Raw genomic sequence first — 17,117 nt, forward strand, 5'->3', positions numbered from 1 at the left:
CCTCAATAAAATTTGCTTTCGGGCTGCGGCCCTCCGAAACAGCGTGAAGCTCCATCGAACTGGCCGTAGGTTTCCGTTTCGACCTCCCGCCCTGCATTTTTCTTCATGCCGATGACTTCAATGTGGCCACTCTTGCTGCAGAAGTTGCTGGACGCATAGCAAGCTGAGCACTCTGAATGCAGATGCGACGCACGCCCACAAAACAGGCAAAGATGGTCAGGCTCATCGAGCAACGCTTGCTTTCAGTTGTGCATCCACGCAGTGTTGACGGCGAGCAAAGCTGATTTTTCCGAGTCGCGAATCTTTCGTTCGTTATCGGCATCTTCGTGCTGCCGCGCTTGAGCCAACACCCCTTGCAGTGTTAAATTCAGGCTCTGGCAGAATTTGATCAGAAAGCTGGCGGTCGAGCAACCCAATGATAAAACTATCTCAAACAAGCCTATCTTCAGTAGTCAACAATGCGTAGTTGCAACGCTTTACCATGGTATGGAGCACGGTGAAAAATGCATCAGTGATCTCACCCGGTTGCTGTGTCTGGTGGTGGAAATGCGCAGACTCATACAACTCGTTGAGCAGGTGGACGAAATGGTCAGTGAACGCCTTCTCGACAGCTGCTACATCCTTTGAGTCTGCTTGTGACAGCGTTGTCGATGCGAGAACTGTTCTCGCTTGCAGCTCCATGCAGTAAAGCATGGACCGGACTTGAACATCCTGAGCTGCTGCGGAAAGTCCAGTTGCATAGCAAAAGTCCTCGAACTGTGACAGCCATGTCTGCCAGGTACTCATGCTGTCAAAGTCGAATGGCGGTGGTGGGCGTAGCATGGCTCTGAGTGAAGACCGAGCAGTGGTGGTGACGGCAGTAGCCTCGTTCATGGTGATCCCACTTCTGACACCATGGAGCGGGTTATGCTTCCACAAGCACGAGCCACACAAGAACGACACATACACCAGGCCGCCTAGCAAGCAGGCTTTATTTTCAACGAAATATGTAGACAGGACAACAGTGGTGCCAGCTGGTGGCACATGCACACACTACAGCACTGAACGAGAAGAAAATGATGTCATTGAGGGAATGAATTTAATCATAATTAGACTGATTTCTGCACCAGGAATTGAAGCTTGAGGCAAAGAGGGAACAGGCCGTGTTATGAGCCATGAGGAGCGCTCAAGCTTGCGCGTCCTGTGGGCCACGTAATAACGAAAAGAACAGAATTTAGTATTTAGTTTCTGTCCCTGTACCAAATGCATTTCCCGTCTCTCTCTCTGCCGCATGCACTTCACAAAGCATTTTTCATGGCTACAATTTTTTTTGTGCCCTTTGTGATTGCTGCGTAAAACTGCGGCGCCATGATGTGATAGATGGTAAAAATAGAACGAAGTGAAGGGACACTTAGCAAATATGATGCAGCCAGCAATGCACATTTCATATTGCATGCAACCTTGCAACTCTTTTCCCCCTTTTTCCGCTATAAAGATATACTTTGATCATGTCATGAGCATACAAAATGAATGGCTGTTGCACATTTTACTGCACCAAGTTTCTTTGAGGTAGGAAACCATTTGGGTGCTATTTCCATGAGTCTGCAATTTTATTACACATGGCTGCATGTGCATTTGGTGGCACATGCACTTTTGTAAAACGGTGTGTCATCTTACTCGCAGTTTTATATAGGTGGCATGATCCTCCTATAAGAAACAGAGCTTGGTGTAGTGTGGTGATGCAGAAGTGGTTTCTTTTAATAGTCTTACCGGGGCTGAGAATGCCTAAGAGCATGGTCTTGCATGAAATAAAGCTTTTGACAATGCAGACGGGATTAGAGAAAGTTATGTGAAGGCAGTTGCCTATATTTTTTATGCATGCAGCAAAGGATTGCATTAATTGAGGCAATGTCAGCAATTTTTTATCCAAGTGACCAATAGTAACTCTAGGAACCTTTGTACGTGTGTAATGTGTTGGTGAGAGTGCGCTTGAATAAATGTGCCAGCGCATGGTTAGTTATATTATTTTTTGCTTTCTTCATTGCTTTAAAAGGCTAGTAAACAGGCTCACTTTTTTTTTTACCCCTCCCAAACAAACTCGCTGATTTGTATAGAAGGCCTTGCGATCACATTTTGCGAATATTACAGCGCTGCACGTGCAGACGCTCCATTTCGAAAAACAACTCCCACGCCCCTCACCTGCGCCTGTCCAGTCCTCTTCACCTGCAGAGTGGCGTAATGTTGCCCATGGGCAAGATTACATAGTACTGACTTCGTTGATTGGTCCTTTGCACTACGAGATGGCACCTTGGCTCTGGTGCTGCAAATTTGGGCCATGCACTTGTTGCACGTATCGTGCATTTGTTTACCTCACCAGTCCCTCGCACCGCGCTTCCTCATCATGCCGCCGTGTGGCACGAGCAAAACGAGGAGGAAGCCTTGCTCGGTTGTTGGCTGCGCGCTGAGGACGTAATCACTTATGTCGTGTTACATTCTTGATGTGGGCGTAGTGACGACAGTGGGCCATGCCTACCTCCTTATGAGGTGGAGAAGGTTGGTGAGGCTGAGTGAGAAACCGAAACCAGCTGAAATGGTTGTTTTATCTCCTGTAACTTCATTATTATGCCACTTATTTGCAAAATTATTGAGACAGCAAGTTCACATCGTACTAGTGCGCAGTTCATTGTAAATTTTGGACTGTGGGGTTGTTTACTGGCTTTTTAACACCTCACTTTGTTGCGAAGAAAACTGCTATTACAGTAGGTTTTCTTTTGCGACTTAATTTGTGTATCTTGGATCCTGTTTTGTTTTTGTTTGCAGATGGCTTTGGCGAGGATGAGTCTGAGGAGATCACACCTGACCTGTGGCAGGAGGCTTGCTGGATTGTCATCAGTGCCTACTTTGATGAAAAAGGCTTGGTCCGACAACAGCTGGATTCATTTGATGAATTTATCCAGATGTCAGTCCAGCGCATTGTGGAGGACACACCACAGATTGACCTGCAAGCTGAAGCACAGCACACTTCTGGTGAAATAGAGAATCCGGTACTGCAATGCTTTTGGTTGTCTGTAAAGATGCAATCATACTTGAGTGTGTCAGCCGTGACAGCGGGAACTTTGAGGAATATTAAAGGGGCCCTGCTACACAAATGAATGTGGCGATACTGTAGCATAAGCAGGAACACCTAAAACGAAGTAGTTATAATTTCATTTGAATGGTCAAGCAACCTTTGCAACAGTGACATACAATCAGGGTGTCGGAACGGAACGAAAACCGAAAACGAAAAACGAAAAAAACGATATTTTTGACAGGAACGAAAACGTAACCGAAACTTTATCTATTATTTCGTTCCGGAGTGAAACCGAAATTTTTTCAATCGTTTTTCGGTTCACGAGAAAACTTCGCAGTCCGGAACAACTGAGCTCATGCAATGTGAGCATATCTCAGGGTACAGTATTAACGCGTACCTCAGGCAGCAATTCCAAAGCAAAGATATGTTGAAATTGTGCGAAAAACGAAAACAGTGGCAACCAGAGATGTTGATATTAGCGCAAGTGGACTTTTGCGGGCCTGTCATGCAGGCCAAAGTGGAGAGGGCATTGTCGGCGCTGAAGTTTGTTACAGTGAAGGCTCTTATGAGATCACAACAACTGATTTTGGCACCATAGTTGTCCGCCGCCGCCCGTGTCCGTGACCACTATCGCGCGAAGTAAGAAAAAATAAAATGAGAAACAAATTTATAGGATCGGATGGGATTTTAACCCGCGCCCCCTGCGTGGCAGTCGAGTCTTCCACCACAGTGCCACGCTGGTGCTTATAACTCCTTCGCAAAAATACTCTATACAGGCGTCATGTCGGGCAAGGAATCGTGTTAACATATGTAATACAGCGTGGCAGAAGAGTAAAACGACAACCAGCCATCACACAATGCTAATTCCGCAGTGTGTGGTTTAATGCTTCCCACCCACTGCAAAGTGCTCAGCCATAATTCATCGTCATCAGCCACAGCACAAAGCGCACATAATGCCTTACAGATGTGTAGCGGCTACCACGATTCTCCGAAGAATCACAAAAAATGACATAGTGGGAACTTCAGTACTTCAGAAAAATTACGATGATTTATGGCGTAGTGGGTACCGTGCATGTGTACTTGTATCAGCTGCTCCAAGAGACTCTACAACGGGCTCTACAAAGTCCGCTTTTCCAACTTTCGCTGTGACTGTGCTGCGCATTCCGCACAGGCCTGGCAATCTTTTTATCAAAACAGCGGTCTCGCACATCACAGAGTGCATTCAATGACGTGCTGCTTCTGACACAAAGCACTGAGCCCACTAAAAATCGTGATTGAATTTGGAAAAAATAAATACTATGACTTTGAAGGGTATACTGGTTTGTGCTAGTTGGTAGGAATTCATCGTACAGTTACTTCCGCTCCTCTGAAGAACGTGTTTTACCCTTGTACCGCTTTCTTAGGAGGAAGGCAAATAACTACATCACAAATCAAATGTTTTTTATGATTACTTTAGCTTCGAATTTTTCCATAATAAAAAAACGTTACGAACCGTTACGGAACATTTTTTTTTTTTTCGTTCCAGAACAGAAACGGAACGCAACTTTTTGCGGTGGAACGAAACTAAAACCGAAACGAAAAACATTTTGTTCCGACACCCTGCATACAATGGCGATTTTTGGTATCAGAAGTGGTGCCTGGTCATGTGGCAGTGATGCCAGTAGCTGTGTGATTTCTGGTTGCCTTGACATGCCAGGTCGCACGTAACAATTCACATGCTTCTAGGCCACACTGTTATGAGATAAAGATAAGACCATTCTCTATGCTTCATCAGATACAAAAGGGACTATGTTTCTAAATATATTTTAAAAACAATTGCCACACTGCACTAGGTGCGCTGTGCAACAGCCACCAGTAGGTCTGACCTGTGGAGGGCTATTTTGTAAGCGTTGTCATAGAACGGAGGCGGTCTGTTTTATCAGACCGCACGCGATTGGTGGAGGCGCGTTTGACGGTCAAGGACGTGAGAATAGGCAAGAGCGGTCATAGAACGGTCTCCGGCCCCGTTCTATCGATAGAACGTATACAAAACGGTCTCCGGACGACTTGTATTGGACCGAAATTCGATTCTCCAGCCCCAGCGCTTATGTTTTGATCCAATCCAAGTCGTCCGGAGACCGTTTTGTATCCGTTCTATTGATAGAATGGGGCCGGAGGTTCTGTGATCGTTTTTGCCTATTTTCACATCTTGACCATCAAACGAGCCTCCACCAATCGCATGCGGCTCGATAGAACAGACCACCTCCATTCTGTTACAGAATGCTTACAAAATAGCCGCCCTAGTATATCTCTATAAGAGGCATATGGTGGTTTGAAGTAATTGGGTGAGTGAGATGTGTAAGGGAATATTTTTTTCTGGTCATCTGCTTGGGTTTTGAAATTTTAAGGCTAATAACTTCAGTTTCAGTGCACCAAGGTTTATAATTCTTTTTGCAGTCACCTCAGTATTGAGTACTACACCCACCACAGTGCTGCAGAAAGCAGCCGAAAAAGTGTTGCAGGGCCCTTTTAACTCTTTCCGTACTGCGGGCAAAATGGGTGTCTTCTGTATGTTACACTAGATCTTTTTTGCTAAAGGAACTACTTTTGGCATGGCAAGTCGTGCTAAAAATAAGAAGCACCGACTTGTTGCAACCGGAACTGGCACACCCTCTGTAACTTCATTTTTGACACTGCTCCCATGCTCCCAATTTAGGCATCTCTAAATATTTTGAAGACATTTTATTCTATGTGCATTTTGGTAACCCCCTCCAGTCTTTTCTCTTTTTTATGAAATAAACACTACTCGTTAGTATTCAGACAGAATTAAGTAGGTTTTTTTTTAAAATTTTTTTCACATCTTTAATAGAGAGTGACAGCATCGGGTGACATGGTGTCAGCCCGTCTTCACATAAAACAAAGTTCTGCATCACTCATCAATTTTACAAAAGCACTCAGGGAAAACCTCAGTGATGCGATAGCTGCACTAATTATGCCAAACTACGCTAAGTAGTCAAACCTGCTACATCATCCTACATTTCGGCAAAAATACCCGCCATGGTGGTCTAGCGGTTAAGGTGCTCAAATGACACGGAGGTCACGGGATTGAGTCCCGGCCGCGGCGGCAGCATTTTCGATGGAGCCGGAAATGCTTGAGGCACGTGTACTTAGATATAGGTGCACATTAAAGAACCCCAGGTGGTCAAAATTTCCGGAGCCCTCCACTATGACGTCCTTCATAATCATATCGTGGTTTTGGGACGTTAAACCCCAACAATTACTAATTATTATGTTATTTCGGCAAAAATCTCATAGTTAGCACCGAGCATGTGCCAAGACGTTATTTTGTGGCCTTTTGGAGGAAAACAATACGGCAGGCACTCGATATAACTAATTCATCAAAATTTAAATTTATGTGTGCAAGATTTTTCCAACGGTCTACTACGTGACTGTAAGCTGGGTACAACTTAAGACAGGAGACGCACAGCCCAGGTAACTCAAGCACGGCAGCTTATTGCCTCTGTGACTAAAGGAATAGTCCCACTCAGGCATTCTCGGCCGTGCTCTCCAATGTCGGGGTCACCGTCCTGGCTCATGACATCACTTTAGAGTGCATGCTCATTGGTGCCGGCTTGTTTGCATCTACTTTTTGCGTGGCTCCTTCCTTCTAAAGTCATACAGGACTATAGGATCGATTCAGCGGTAATTCTACATGTTAATGTTTCTTCCTGAAAGGGGGGTGCGCCCCTTTCAAGCAATGCCAAGTACCTCATAATGCGTAAATGTTTTCTACGACTACAGTTAAACCTGGATATAATGAAATTGACAAATTCCCGAAAAAAGTTCGTTATAAACAGGTTCTAGTCATATCCAGTTTAAGCACGAAAATTCTGAAAAGATAATAATAATATCTGGGGTTTAACGTCCCAAAACCACGATATGATTATGAGAGACGCCATGGAGGGCTTCGGAAATTCCGACCACCTGGGGTTCTTTAACGTGCACTTAAATCTAAGTACACGGGCCTCAAACATTTTCGCCTCCATCGAAAATGCAGTTGCCGCGGCCGGGACTCGATCCCGCGACCTTCGGGTCAGCAGTTGAGCGCCATAACCACTAGACCACCGCGACGGCGCGTTGCCGGAGCCGATCTCGGAGGCCATGGCCCGCGAACCCGCGGCGCAAGATGGCAAAGTGCGTGAAAACAGCAGTGAGTCGACCTCTGAAGATTCGTTGTTGTAACCGTGGTCACAGCCAGTTTCCACCAGCGCCTAATCTGAGATCTCCTCGGTAGTGACAACACAGTTGTCGGCATTTAAAAAAATCGCAAAAGCTGCACGTGGTCAGGGGCTGCTCCATGTGCACACAGAGAAACCACGCACGTGTGCACGGCGTCAGAAACGAAGAGCAAACTCCATATATGGCACAAACTCTTGACACAAAGCAAGGATTTTTTTTTTTTAGTGGCATCACCTGGTGTCACGTTAACAAAGTGCAGTTCAGAGACTTGCAATAACTGAAGAGTGGCGCTGCCAACGCAAAAGCCGATTTTCTTTGTTTTTTTTTCTTTTTTTAAAGAAAGCCGGCACGGTTAGCCTGGGGGCACCGGCGAGCGGCTGGATGAAGTTTGAAGGGAGGGGGGAGGGGCACGCCTGCTCACGCGTCCGCATCGGCAAGAAAGCCGGCTCGAGGAGTGCAGGCCTTGCCTGCCCACCTTGCACACACCCGCACGCACAAACGAGCGCTCGCTCTCGCCTCGCAGTTGCCGGGGCTTTGAGCGCGCTGTGCACAACGCCGCCTCTTCGCGCTCTGCTTGACGGGGCAACTGCAAAAGATGCATGCGGCTCCTGCTCATGCCAAAATGACAGAATTCGGGGCAAAATCCCTGGGTTGTCGGCGGCGAAAATTCATTATAACAAGGGTGTCTCCTGCTGCCACTTTGTTACATAGAGGTCGCAAATACATGTGCTTCTATGGAGTAACGGCGGGGAATAGAAAAACATTGTAATATCGACGAATTCGTTGTATGGAGGTTCGTTATATTCATGTTTAACTGTAATTACAAATGTGAACTGTATTGCAGGCAAATTTGTGGTGATCGACAGTCACGGGACTGAAGAAACAGAGGGTTGGGCACAAGAACACAAAGAGCAGTAAATTAATTTCATCTTCTGGAATTCTGTTAATAAACATGCATTCATGTGTGTGCGTATCCATTTCATTAAGCATGGTACAACAGTACAAATACTCATATTAGAGCCATAAATATTTGCGTTCAAAAATGAGGGGCTGGTAATGGCTCCATAAGGCTCATTTGCTGCTCCAAAATGGGGTTTTATCTGATCCAGAAGCTGTGCCAAAATGGCTTCGATCAGTTGCATCTCTGAAACCTGGAAAACTCGGGGAATATGAAAACGTCAACTTAGTAGACACCCTGTCTAAAACGTTTTGCTACAACTTAAACATATGTGCATTAGCTGGCCCGTGAGCATTAGATTATGCACCTGCACAATGCTGCATCTCCAGACCAAGAATTTGCTTTGTCAGAGGGCTCAAGAATGCAGTTTGGCATGCGCTCACACATCTTGTATTGTTTTGTCCCTGCCTGCACACGGAAGTTTTTGCGACCAGCTTGAGTGTATTTAAAACTCTGCTCATGTTTTTTTCTTGGCAGCCTCGTTACTTATTGAAGTTTGAACAGATCTACCTCTCCAAGCCAACTCACTGGGAAAAGGATGGAGCACCCAGTCCCATGATGCCAAATGAGGCTAGGCTGCGTAACCTTACGTGAGTACCAGAGCTTAAATTGCTACTGAAAGCTTTGAAATAATGCAGTTACGTGTATGGAATTCTAAGCATATTGTATAAGACATAGTCTAATGCACATAGTCTAATGCAAGTTTATTAGTGTAACATCTTGTTGAAATATAGGACTTTTTATAACCACCTTTGCTAATAGTCACAGCAATTTATGCTATCACATTGGTGACACCACTGAGCTTTGAGCATTTCAACTTGATGTGCTATGTGCACGTGTTGCAGTGCATCAAATGTGTGCTGGTGGTGGAGCATAGTCCACTCTTTGGTGACAAGTACAATGGCAGGAAATCAGTGTGGGCTTCTTCCATAGCTTCATGCCTGCTACCAGGCAAATGCCAACATTTCATTTCTTGAAACTTCCTCCACATTGTGGATTCCTGCAGAACTCTTTGACATATTCAGTACAGTATAGCATCTGTATACAGTAGCTGTATCTACATACAGTATGCAATATAACATCTTTGTCTGATTTCCGAGTGCCAATGTGTGCGATTTGGAATGCAAAAAGGTGATCCTATGTAGTTGCACTTTATTCTTTCTGGGTTAATACGTTCCCAGAAAGCACGATTTTCCAGTACTTAGATTCAGTACATTGCCAAACTTTGATCCTATCATATTTTTTCCAACTGTTAGATCCCAAGTGACACGAGAAGGCCAAAAGCTTGCACACTCAAGAGCAGTACTTGACCATTTGAATCGTATGATAATGCTGGCACACACTCAGTTTTCTCTTCTTGTGCCAGGAAATCGCCTTGGGGATCATTGCACATGGCATTCACGGTGATCACCGCCAACCCTGTGGTGAATGGCACCCAAAGAGAAAGTGCATAGACGTCACCAGTAGGCTGGGACTGCCAGCATAGATTATCAACATGCACTGCCCTTGTGACAAGGGACTTTGGTTCGGCATGCACGGTCTGTCCGTGGTCACACAATTTTCTGTGAGTGCAAGGCAAATGGTCTGCTGATATCCGTGATGCGCAGCGCCTATAGGGGCGCCACTGAAAGCTGCGTAGCGGCGGCCGTTGGAACCGCATGCGGGTCGCGTAGCGGACGCCCACGCCTCCTTTCACTGCAAGCATGACGGAAGTGCGCGCGTGCGATTTGCTGCTTGTGCGCGTCCCTGATAATTACTTTTGCGGCGATAGTGTGTGCAAAGGAACCGCGCTTTATAATAGTGGACATCTGTGTGGGACGACAATGTCACTATACGCGCCAAGTGTTTGCCACAGACAAGCGTCAACAAGCTTCCTTACGAAGTGGAGCTCATCGTAAGTACACCGCTTTCTTTACAACGTCCCGATCACTAATGCCTGCATACGTTGACGCATGAACCAACGTTTTTTCTCGACACAGTAGCTTCGTTTCCGTGCCATGTGTTATAGTAGATTTTGAGGGAGCGCTGTCGCGCCGGCGCATGGATTTCACGGGTGCAGCCACGCGAAGGGTCAGTGTTGGTAAAACTTTGAAACCAGCACGATAAACTTGCGAAAAAATATCTCGGCAGCTTGCACTAGTGGCGCGGGACTGAGTCACTGCGGAGCTGGTGGTCACCTAGCTTGTCATAGCAGCTTGGCTATGTATTTGCTGGGTATCTTCAGAGAAGAACATCGGTGCATGTCCGTCGACCCCCTGTAATTTCGCTGAAAAAAAAATATTTTGTTGTCTTCACGAATACGTTTAGCTCTTCGACAGCAATTTGTTCGGGAACAAAATTTTCGTCAGAATGAGATGCATCCAGAGACTCTACGGCAATCTGTTTGAAGCGGTTGAAACAGTTCTGGCACAAAATGTCGGTTTCTCTGATGGATGAGGCTTCTTCTGACGTGCGCCTTCAGGAGGAGTGGCGTCTTAGCCGCGCCAGACAGACTGGCTCCGGCGCGCGCGCAGACTCCGCCACTGTCGTGCGCGGCTCGCCGCTGCTGGTATGCACGTTCGGGAGGAGTGGCGTCTAGCCTCGCCAGACACACTGGCGCCGGCGCGCGCGCAGCTCTTCGCCTTCTGACACTGCGCTGAAGCCGCTCGATAGCGCCTCTGACTGGCGTTGATAAAATGCTGACTGCAGATCCTGGAGTTCTTTGTGGGTTCCCAGGGGCTCCCATCCTCTCTGAAATGTTCATAAGGCTACAGAAAAGTGGAAGAAGCAAGGAATTAATTAAAAGAATACATATTTGCAATATTCACAGTTTGAAAGCAAATGCTAAAAGTGGTCATATATATTGCTTGAAAACCAAGTGCTTTACTGAAGTCCATGAAATTTCACACACAAAAAAAAAAGTAACCAGTAGCTAGCACCACTAGCAAGAATAAAAAAAAAAACACACGAAACTTTGAGGATCGACCCCACGCATTGGGCATGCAAAATTTTTTTCAGGTGTGATATAACTACAATGAAGCAGCACCAACATATACTCACCAATTACATGCTAAAGAAAACAGCAGCCAGTAGCTAGCACCACCAGTAAGAATAAAGAAAAGAAAACACGTAAGTTCCATAATCGGCTCCACTCAGGCGTGCGCAGGGTTCCCCATCAAAGGGTGGGCAAAGGATCATCTCAGCGCCCCCAGGCCCCACTAAGTTAATGCAAGGGGCAGATTTTGCGCTGCCCCCCCCCCCCTCTTATGCAAATAGGAAAGCCCCACGCCCCGTGAGCACGCCTATGGCCCCACTCATAACACAGCTTGTGTAAAGTGAATGAGTATTAGTGGGATACATCAAGGGTGTTTTTTATTAGCATGAAGTCATGTTACGAGGCATTCAAATGGGGGTTGAATCGGTTGAATGTCCTGTCAAAAGCCTTCAGTGTGAACAGGTGCCATGTTTTACAGCCAATACGCATACAGTTGAGGCGAGCGCACAGCGAACATTCTGCACCGGTGATCGCATTCCAGTGCCATCATTAGGTAGAATGCAGCCCATTTCGTGCAGAACACGTGTGATTCCACGGCGCTTTTGTAAACGAGCCGCCACCTGCCCCACATTATCTGGCATAGCGCTTCGCGCCATTCGTTTTTCAAGCGAGCCTAGGCATCGCGTCTTATCAGTGATAACGACCTCATGTGCATTGTAGCATATACAATGCAGGCGAGGCGACCAAATGTAAACGTAGTAGCGTTCGCTGAAGACGTAGCGACATAAATGGAGAAATAAAAACACGGTAATCATTCTAACACTGCCTAAACAAAGCGCGATTGCTTACCTTTTGCGTCGGACAGTCGCAATCCACCGTCGCCGTCGCTCTCGCTCATGAAATAGCACCGGAAACTTGTAAAAGTGCGTTCCTGGCGAGTTTTTGTATGTGTTTGAGCAGCCGACAACGCAGCAGTTATTTTTCGACATCGCTGAAGCCCGAGAGAGTCGTTAAATCACGTTGAAAAACACATCCATCCGTGCACTCGCGTAGACGCTCGCTGAAACACTGTTCGCCGGGCCCCGCAAGCGCTTCCGAGCCATGGCGGCAGATGGCGTGGTCGGCGCTTTGCGCATCGCCTATACCTTGACGTGTGCTGTCTTTCTTGTCGGTAAATGCCGGCAGTAGCATGACCGAGCACACGCACATGCAGCCCGCATGACCTCTATTGGAGATCTCTTGTGGATGGGAGAGCCTAGAAAACTGGCAGCATTAATGGGGCCCTGCAACACTTTTTCAGCATGGTCAAAAAATGCTGCCGATTGGTAGTCGAGCTTCTGAGAACATGTGACCCAAACATTATAGTGCAGCACGCGACCTAGAATATACAATTAATTTTCAAAGTCATCTAGAAATCGCTCCCTCTTCTCTCGACAAATAATGCCTTGTACCCAAAATGATAAGCACATTATGATAAGCACAAAGTCCACAGGCATTGACTGATTTGAGCATCGTGAGCTGCATAGTTAGCGTGGCCACCACAGTATGCTGCCACATGCCCGTGCACGCACTCGCAATCACAGTGAAATTAAGCCGCGCATTCAAAGGAAAAAAGAAGGTGTATAAGGTCATGACACGCACTGATGAAGGGACACACCTTCTTGCCCCCATGTCATCCCCCTCCCTGGGTAGCTTTCAGCATGCTCGCTAGTACGAAAGGAGAGAGAAAGCGCTTGAAGCATGCGACAAATCCTTGTAACTCTGCACGTACTTGACGGATTCTAAAAATTTTTGCGACAGTTGATTCGTGAGGCAATATGGTCTTTTAATGGAGCCATTCGATGATTACTTGTAAAAGTGTTGCAGGGCCCCTTTGGGGCACAGGATAAGCCCTATACGTCTCATGCATTTTTGGTCATTTGAGGAATCGTTTTCTCCATAACTGAAAGAGATATCCACATAATGCATGTATCATTTTCTTCCAAATATTGTGCTCTTTTAACTGTAGTAGATTCATTAAAATCTGGCAAACAGTATTATTTTTTGTGAATTTTGTATCACTAGGACCTAAATTTTGAGTTAATTTGCATATTTCAGAATTTGTAACAGAAACTGTGAAGTGAATAATTTCAATTCTGGCACAGTAGTTGTCTACACTTATGCAGAATACAAGCAAAAATAATCAACTGGTTCTCTTGGAAGACGTAGGAAATAACGGTACCTAAGCAATAAAAAAACATGGTTTTGAGATAATCGAGCTTGAAGTACGAAAACAGCTGAAAAGCAAACATTTTTTGCCACAAACACCATTCACCTAATATATTTAGCAGCCACTAGCTTGGTAATTATGTCTTTTTTTTTTTTTCAGTTTTGAGCCTGTCGTCGTCTTTGCCTTGCTTCTTTTGTGAGCTGTCGTGCAGCTCTGTCTGTCGTCAGTTGTGGTCAACTTCTTTCAGTAATTTCTCTGTGTTGCGACCAGGCTTCAGTCCTAATGATTTCAATATTTTGGTGCATGTAGTACAGCCATCATTAAATGAAAGAACAGCACCCACTGTCTCAATCCTTAAGACTGAAGCATAAACAGAGACAACAAAGACGCTGTGACACAATTTTGCTGAGCTCAACACTTCCACCGCACAGTTTGCATTCACAATTCTGTCTAATTGTATCATAGATAATATCCATGTTCATTAGAGCATACCCGTTGTCAACCTGCACGCGATTCTCCTTGAAGGGTGCTGAAAAGGCTGAAAGTTTTGATGTTGAAAAGATTGCTGGTTCAGTGTTCGGCGCCTCAGTACATCACTGGAATTCATTCGCATTTGCAAGGGAATTGTATTGATTGCCGTGAAATTTACGCTTGCTGAAGACCTTCTTTACCTTCGGCATCTCAACTTATTGACAGGCACGACAGACACAAGGTGCAGTGGAGCTGCGAACTAAAGGAGTTCGAACAGACGCAAATAAAAAACATGCACAGCATTTTCGGATTGCCTTAGCTGCAAAATCAGGTATTCAAAAGTTACTCGACAATGTTTTATATATAGTTGACTCTAGGAAAGCATTCTGGTTTTCGAACAGGAAGTCTTTTTTTAGAAAAATGGATGGAGTGCATTCGAGGAAGCGTGTTCAGGGGGCTTGGTCACCCACTACAGTCAACGTCCGATTTTTCGGACTCCCTAGGCACCGCGAAATTGTCCGAAAAATCTAATTCATGCTTTTTTATTCCCCTCAAGCGGTTAAATCGCCACAGCCACGTCCGAAATAGCTTTAATGCTTCCCACTACACTTACCAGGCATTTTGATGTGCGCCCAGGCTCGCGTGAATCATTCGGTACCTTCCGCGAACGTCGCTTAACTATGTGCCAACCGCCAATAGACGTCAGACTCTGGAGTTTCCAAGATGTGTGGCGCCACCTGTCGGAGAAGTATTGATGGTATTGAGTAGTGCATAGACCGACTCTCTCGCACAGTTTGCTATGGGGCCAGGTGCAACTAGCGGAGTGCGAAACAACGATTGAGCTTAATATCGCGTGTGTTTGCGCATTTAGCACTCAGAACGAGAGCTGTGAATTGCTCTCCGCTAGTCGGACGCGTCACCGAGCCGTCGTGAAGTGCGTGCTGGATCACTCGCCTGAACGACGGCGAAAACAGCAGCAGACGAGAGCCCTCCGCACGCTACGAAGAAGCTCCGCAAAAGACGCACTGTTGCGTTGTGAATTGCCACGGACGTAAAAGACTGAATAACAACGTTCAGTTTACCGATTTCCATAGTTGTCGTATGAAGAAGAAAGGCGAGAGCGCTGGATACGGGCCATTGCGAGCGTGTTGGGTAAGCGAAGTACCCGCGTTCTCCACAGCCGATGGCATGAATGTGTGGCTCTGCTGTTGTTTTGCGTAGCCCTGATGCAAAACCGTGGTAACCTTGACTATGAAGCTCAGCAGAGGCTCTGACCGCGGTGCTTGTCGTGTAACACGAAGTGAGCAGCTAGAGGCAGACTGGAGACGCGTGATACGCACACCACGACGAGTTGGTCGTCACAACACAGCATCGCGGACGTACGTACGTTTTGAAGGCTCAGAGTTCTGGTTCTAACTAGCTAACGCCACGTGCGTCATGCAAGTAAATCGCAGAATGTTGGTCGTGACCCCCTTCAGGTTTGTTTCGCCCGTGTCCTCCGCGGTTGCTGTAGCTATCTCGGAGGCCACGGTTTTGCCTTTGGTTGTACCCCGCGAAAGTGGACACGCACGTATCCCCATTTGCAGTACATACAAACGGAATACGACCATCAAGAGACCATTTGAGGATGCGTAATAAAACACTCCAATGCACAGGAAGCGAGAGATGAATTAAGGGAGAATGCAACTGAAAAGGCGAAAATCGCCGGATTTCGCCCCTGATGAACCGAGTTTTGTACCACTGATCGTAAGATGCATAGCTAAGTAAATTGATCGTGTATGTAGGTACTTTATCGCTGTGGCATACGTATATACCCGATTTTGACGCATTTAGGCTCTAGGGAACGTATGTCGGCGCGCTTGCCTCGAACTCGGTGTCGTGTGATGCTCGCTTGTACTTGCGAGTTGCAGCGCGCGGGAATAACTAAAACTTATTTTGCATTGTACTCGCAGTTCGCTCTGATCAGCTTCCTTTGTTTCTGAAGCGTGGATTGGCGGAAGGTCCTTGATTTTCAGGAAACCGCGCCTCGACACCAACGAAAGAGGAGGGTTATATTGCGGCCTATGCACATTCGCTTGCGGGCGGCTCTCTTTGCACTACCCAGTTAGTGCCAGGGCTACGATGAGGGCGCTGGTGGCGGTGTTTTTCGCAGCGCCGCCTGGGCAGGGTCTGACGTCTATTGCAAACTTGCGTCTCGTGATGATCACTGCCGATAACAGCAAGGCGCAGGAAAAACTGCGACACTCTGGCGTATGGAGCGTTTGGAAACGTTGACGCGGAACACAAAGGCTGTGGCGGGAGAGTGGACAACTCGTCCAGCTTTCCACGGTGCGTGTGTGCAAGTAACTACTGTACTAAAATCTCCGCCAACACGCAAAATTTGTTGCCACATGAAGCCGATCGTTCCTTGTGTGCAGCACGTCACTTGCTAAGCTGACGCCGTCACTGTAGGGGCATTTGCTGTACCGTGTGCACGTGTTTGCCGTGAAAGGGTACATTATACCCATTCCATTCTTGACAGCATACAGGCGCGGTGATGGCAAGCTGCTTTCGTTCGTGAAGGCAACGCATGTGTGCGGCGCATTTAGCGGTCTCACACAAAGAGGCAGCATGAACGGCAGCGCGGCGTGTTTGGGTTGTCGCCTATTAAAGGAGTGGTGACAGAAAATTTTTGAACCTCTGTGTTTTGCTCTTAATCAGTGGCTACTGACTCGTTAATAGCGGCAACGAAGCTCATTTGCCCCAGCGTGAGACGAATGTCTAATTATATGCTCGTATGTTATGACCAGAGGCAGTTTCGATTTTGAAGAGCACTCGGTGGCGCTGTGAAGTAATCAGCCTACTTGTTAACAAATAATAAGGTGACTGCGAGAGCCAGTGACGTCACTGGCCAGCTTCTGCTAAGTTGTCAGCGCCAGTGTTTCGTCTGCTGTGTTGAGCGTTGCGGTTTCTTGTTTCCTCAATCGGTAAACTACGTTGCTTATCTGGTGCGGTGATGGACGAAAGAGCTGGGAGGAGTGTAAAAATCAGTCAGAAAAGCTCCATTCACCTTGGGTTGATGGCCATCTAACACGGAATCGTCCCCAACTGTTTTCTGACGAAATAAAGTTTTTCCATCCATCCATGCAGCAGTAGCAGCAGCTGTGAAGCCGGTAGCAACGTCTAGTGGCATTTTGTTGAACTACAATAACTTTTTTCCTCTTTTCTTTGTCACATTGCTGTTCTTGTAGAAAAAAAA

General features: G+C 46.5%; 1 protein-coding gene across 1 annotated transcript in view; it reads left to right on the forward strand.

The window, feature by feature from the left end:
• LOC119393748 (DNA-directed RNA polymerase II subunit RPB2) overlaps window positions 1-17,117 on the forward strand; it is a 208,431-nt gene that overhangs the window by 20,734 nt on the left and 170,580 nt on the right. The window contains exons 2-3 of the mRNA XM_037660880.2: window positions 2,800-3,023; window positions 8,703-8,815. Of these exons, the coding sequence (XP_037516808.1) occupies window positions 2,800-3,023; window positions 8,703-8,815 (337 nt within the window). The remainder of the gene's footprint in view (window positions 1-2,799; window positions 3,024-8,702; window positions 8,816-17,117) is intronic.

Source organism: Rhipicephalus sanguineus, chromosome 5, assembly GCF_013339695.2.
Source record: "Rhipicephalus sanguineus isolate Rsan-2018 chromosome 5, BIME_Rsan_1.4, whole genome shotgun sequence".
Taxonomy (NCBI): Eukaryota; Metazoa; Arthropoda; class Arachnida; order Ixodida; family Ixodidae; genus Rhipicephalus; species Rhipicephalus sanguineus.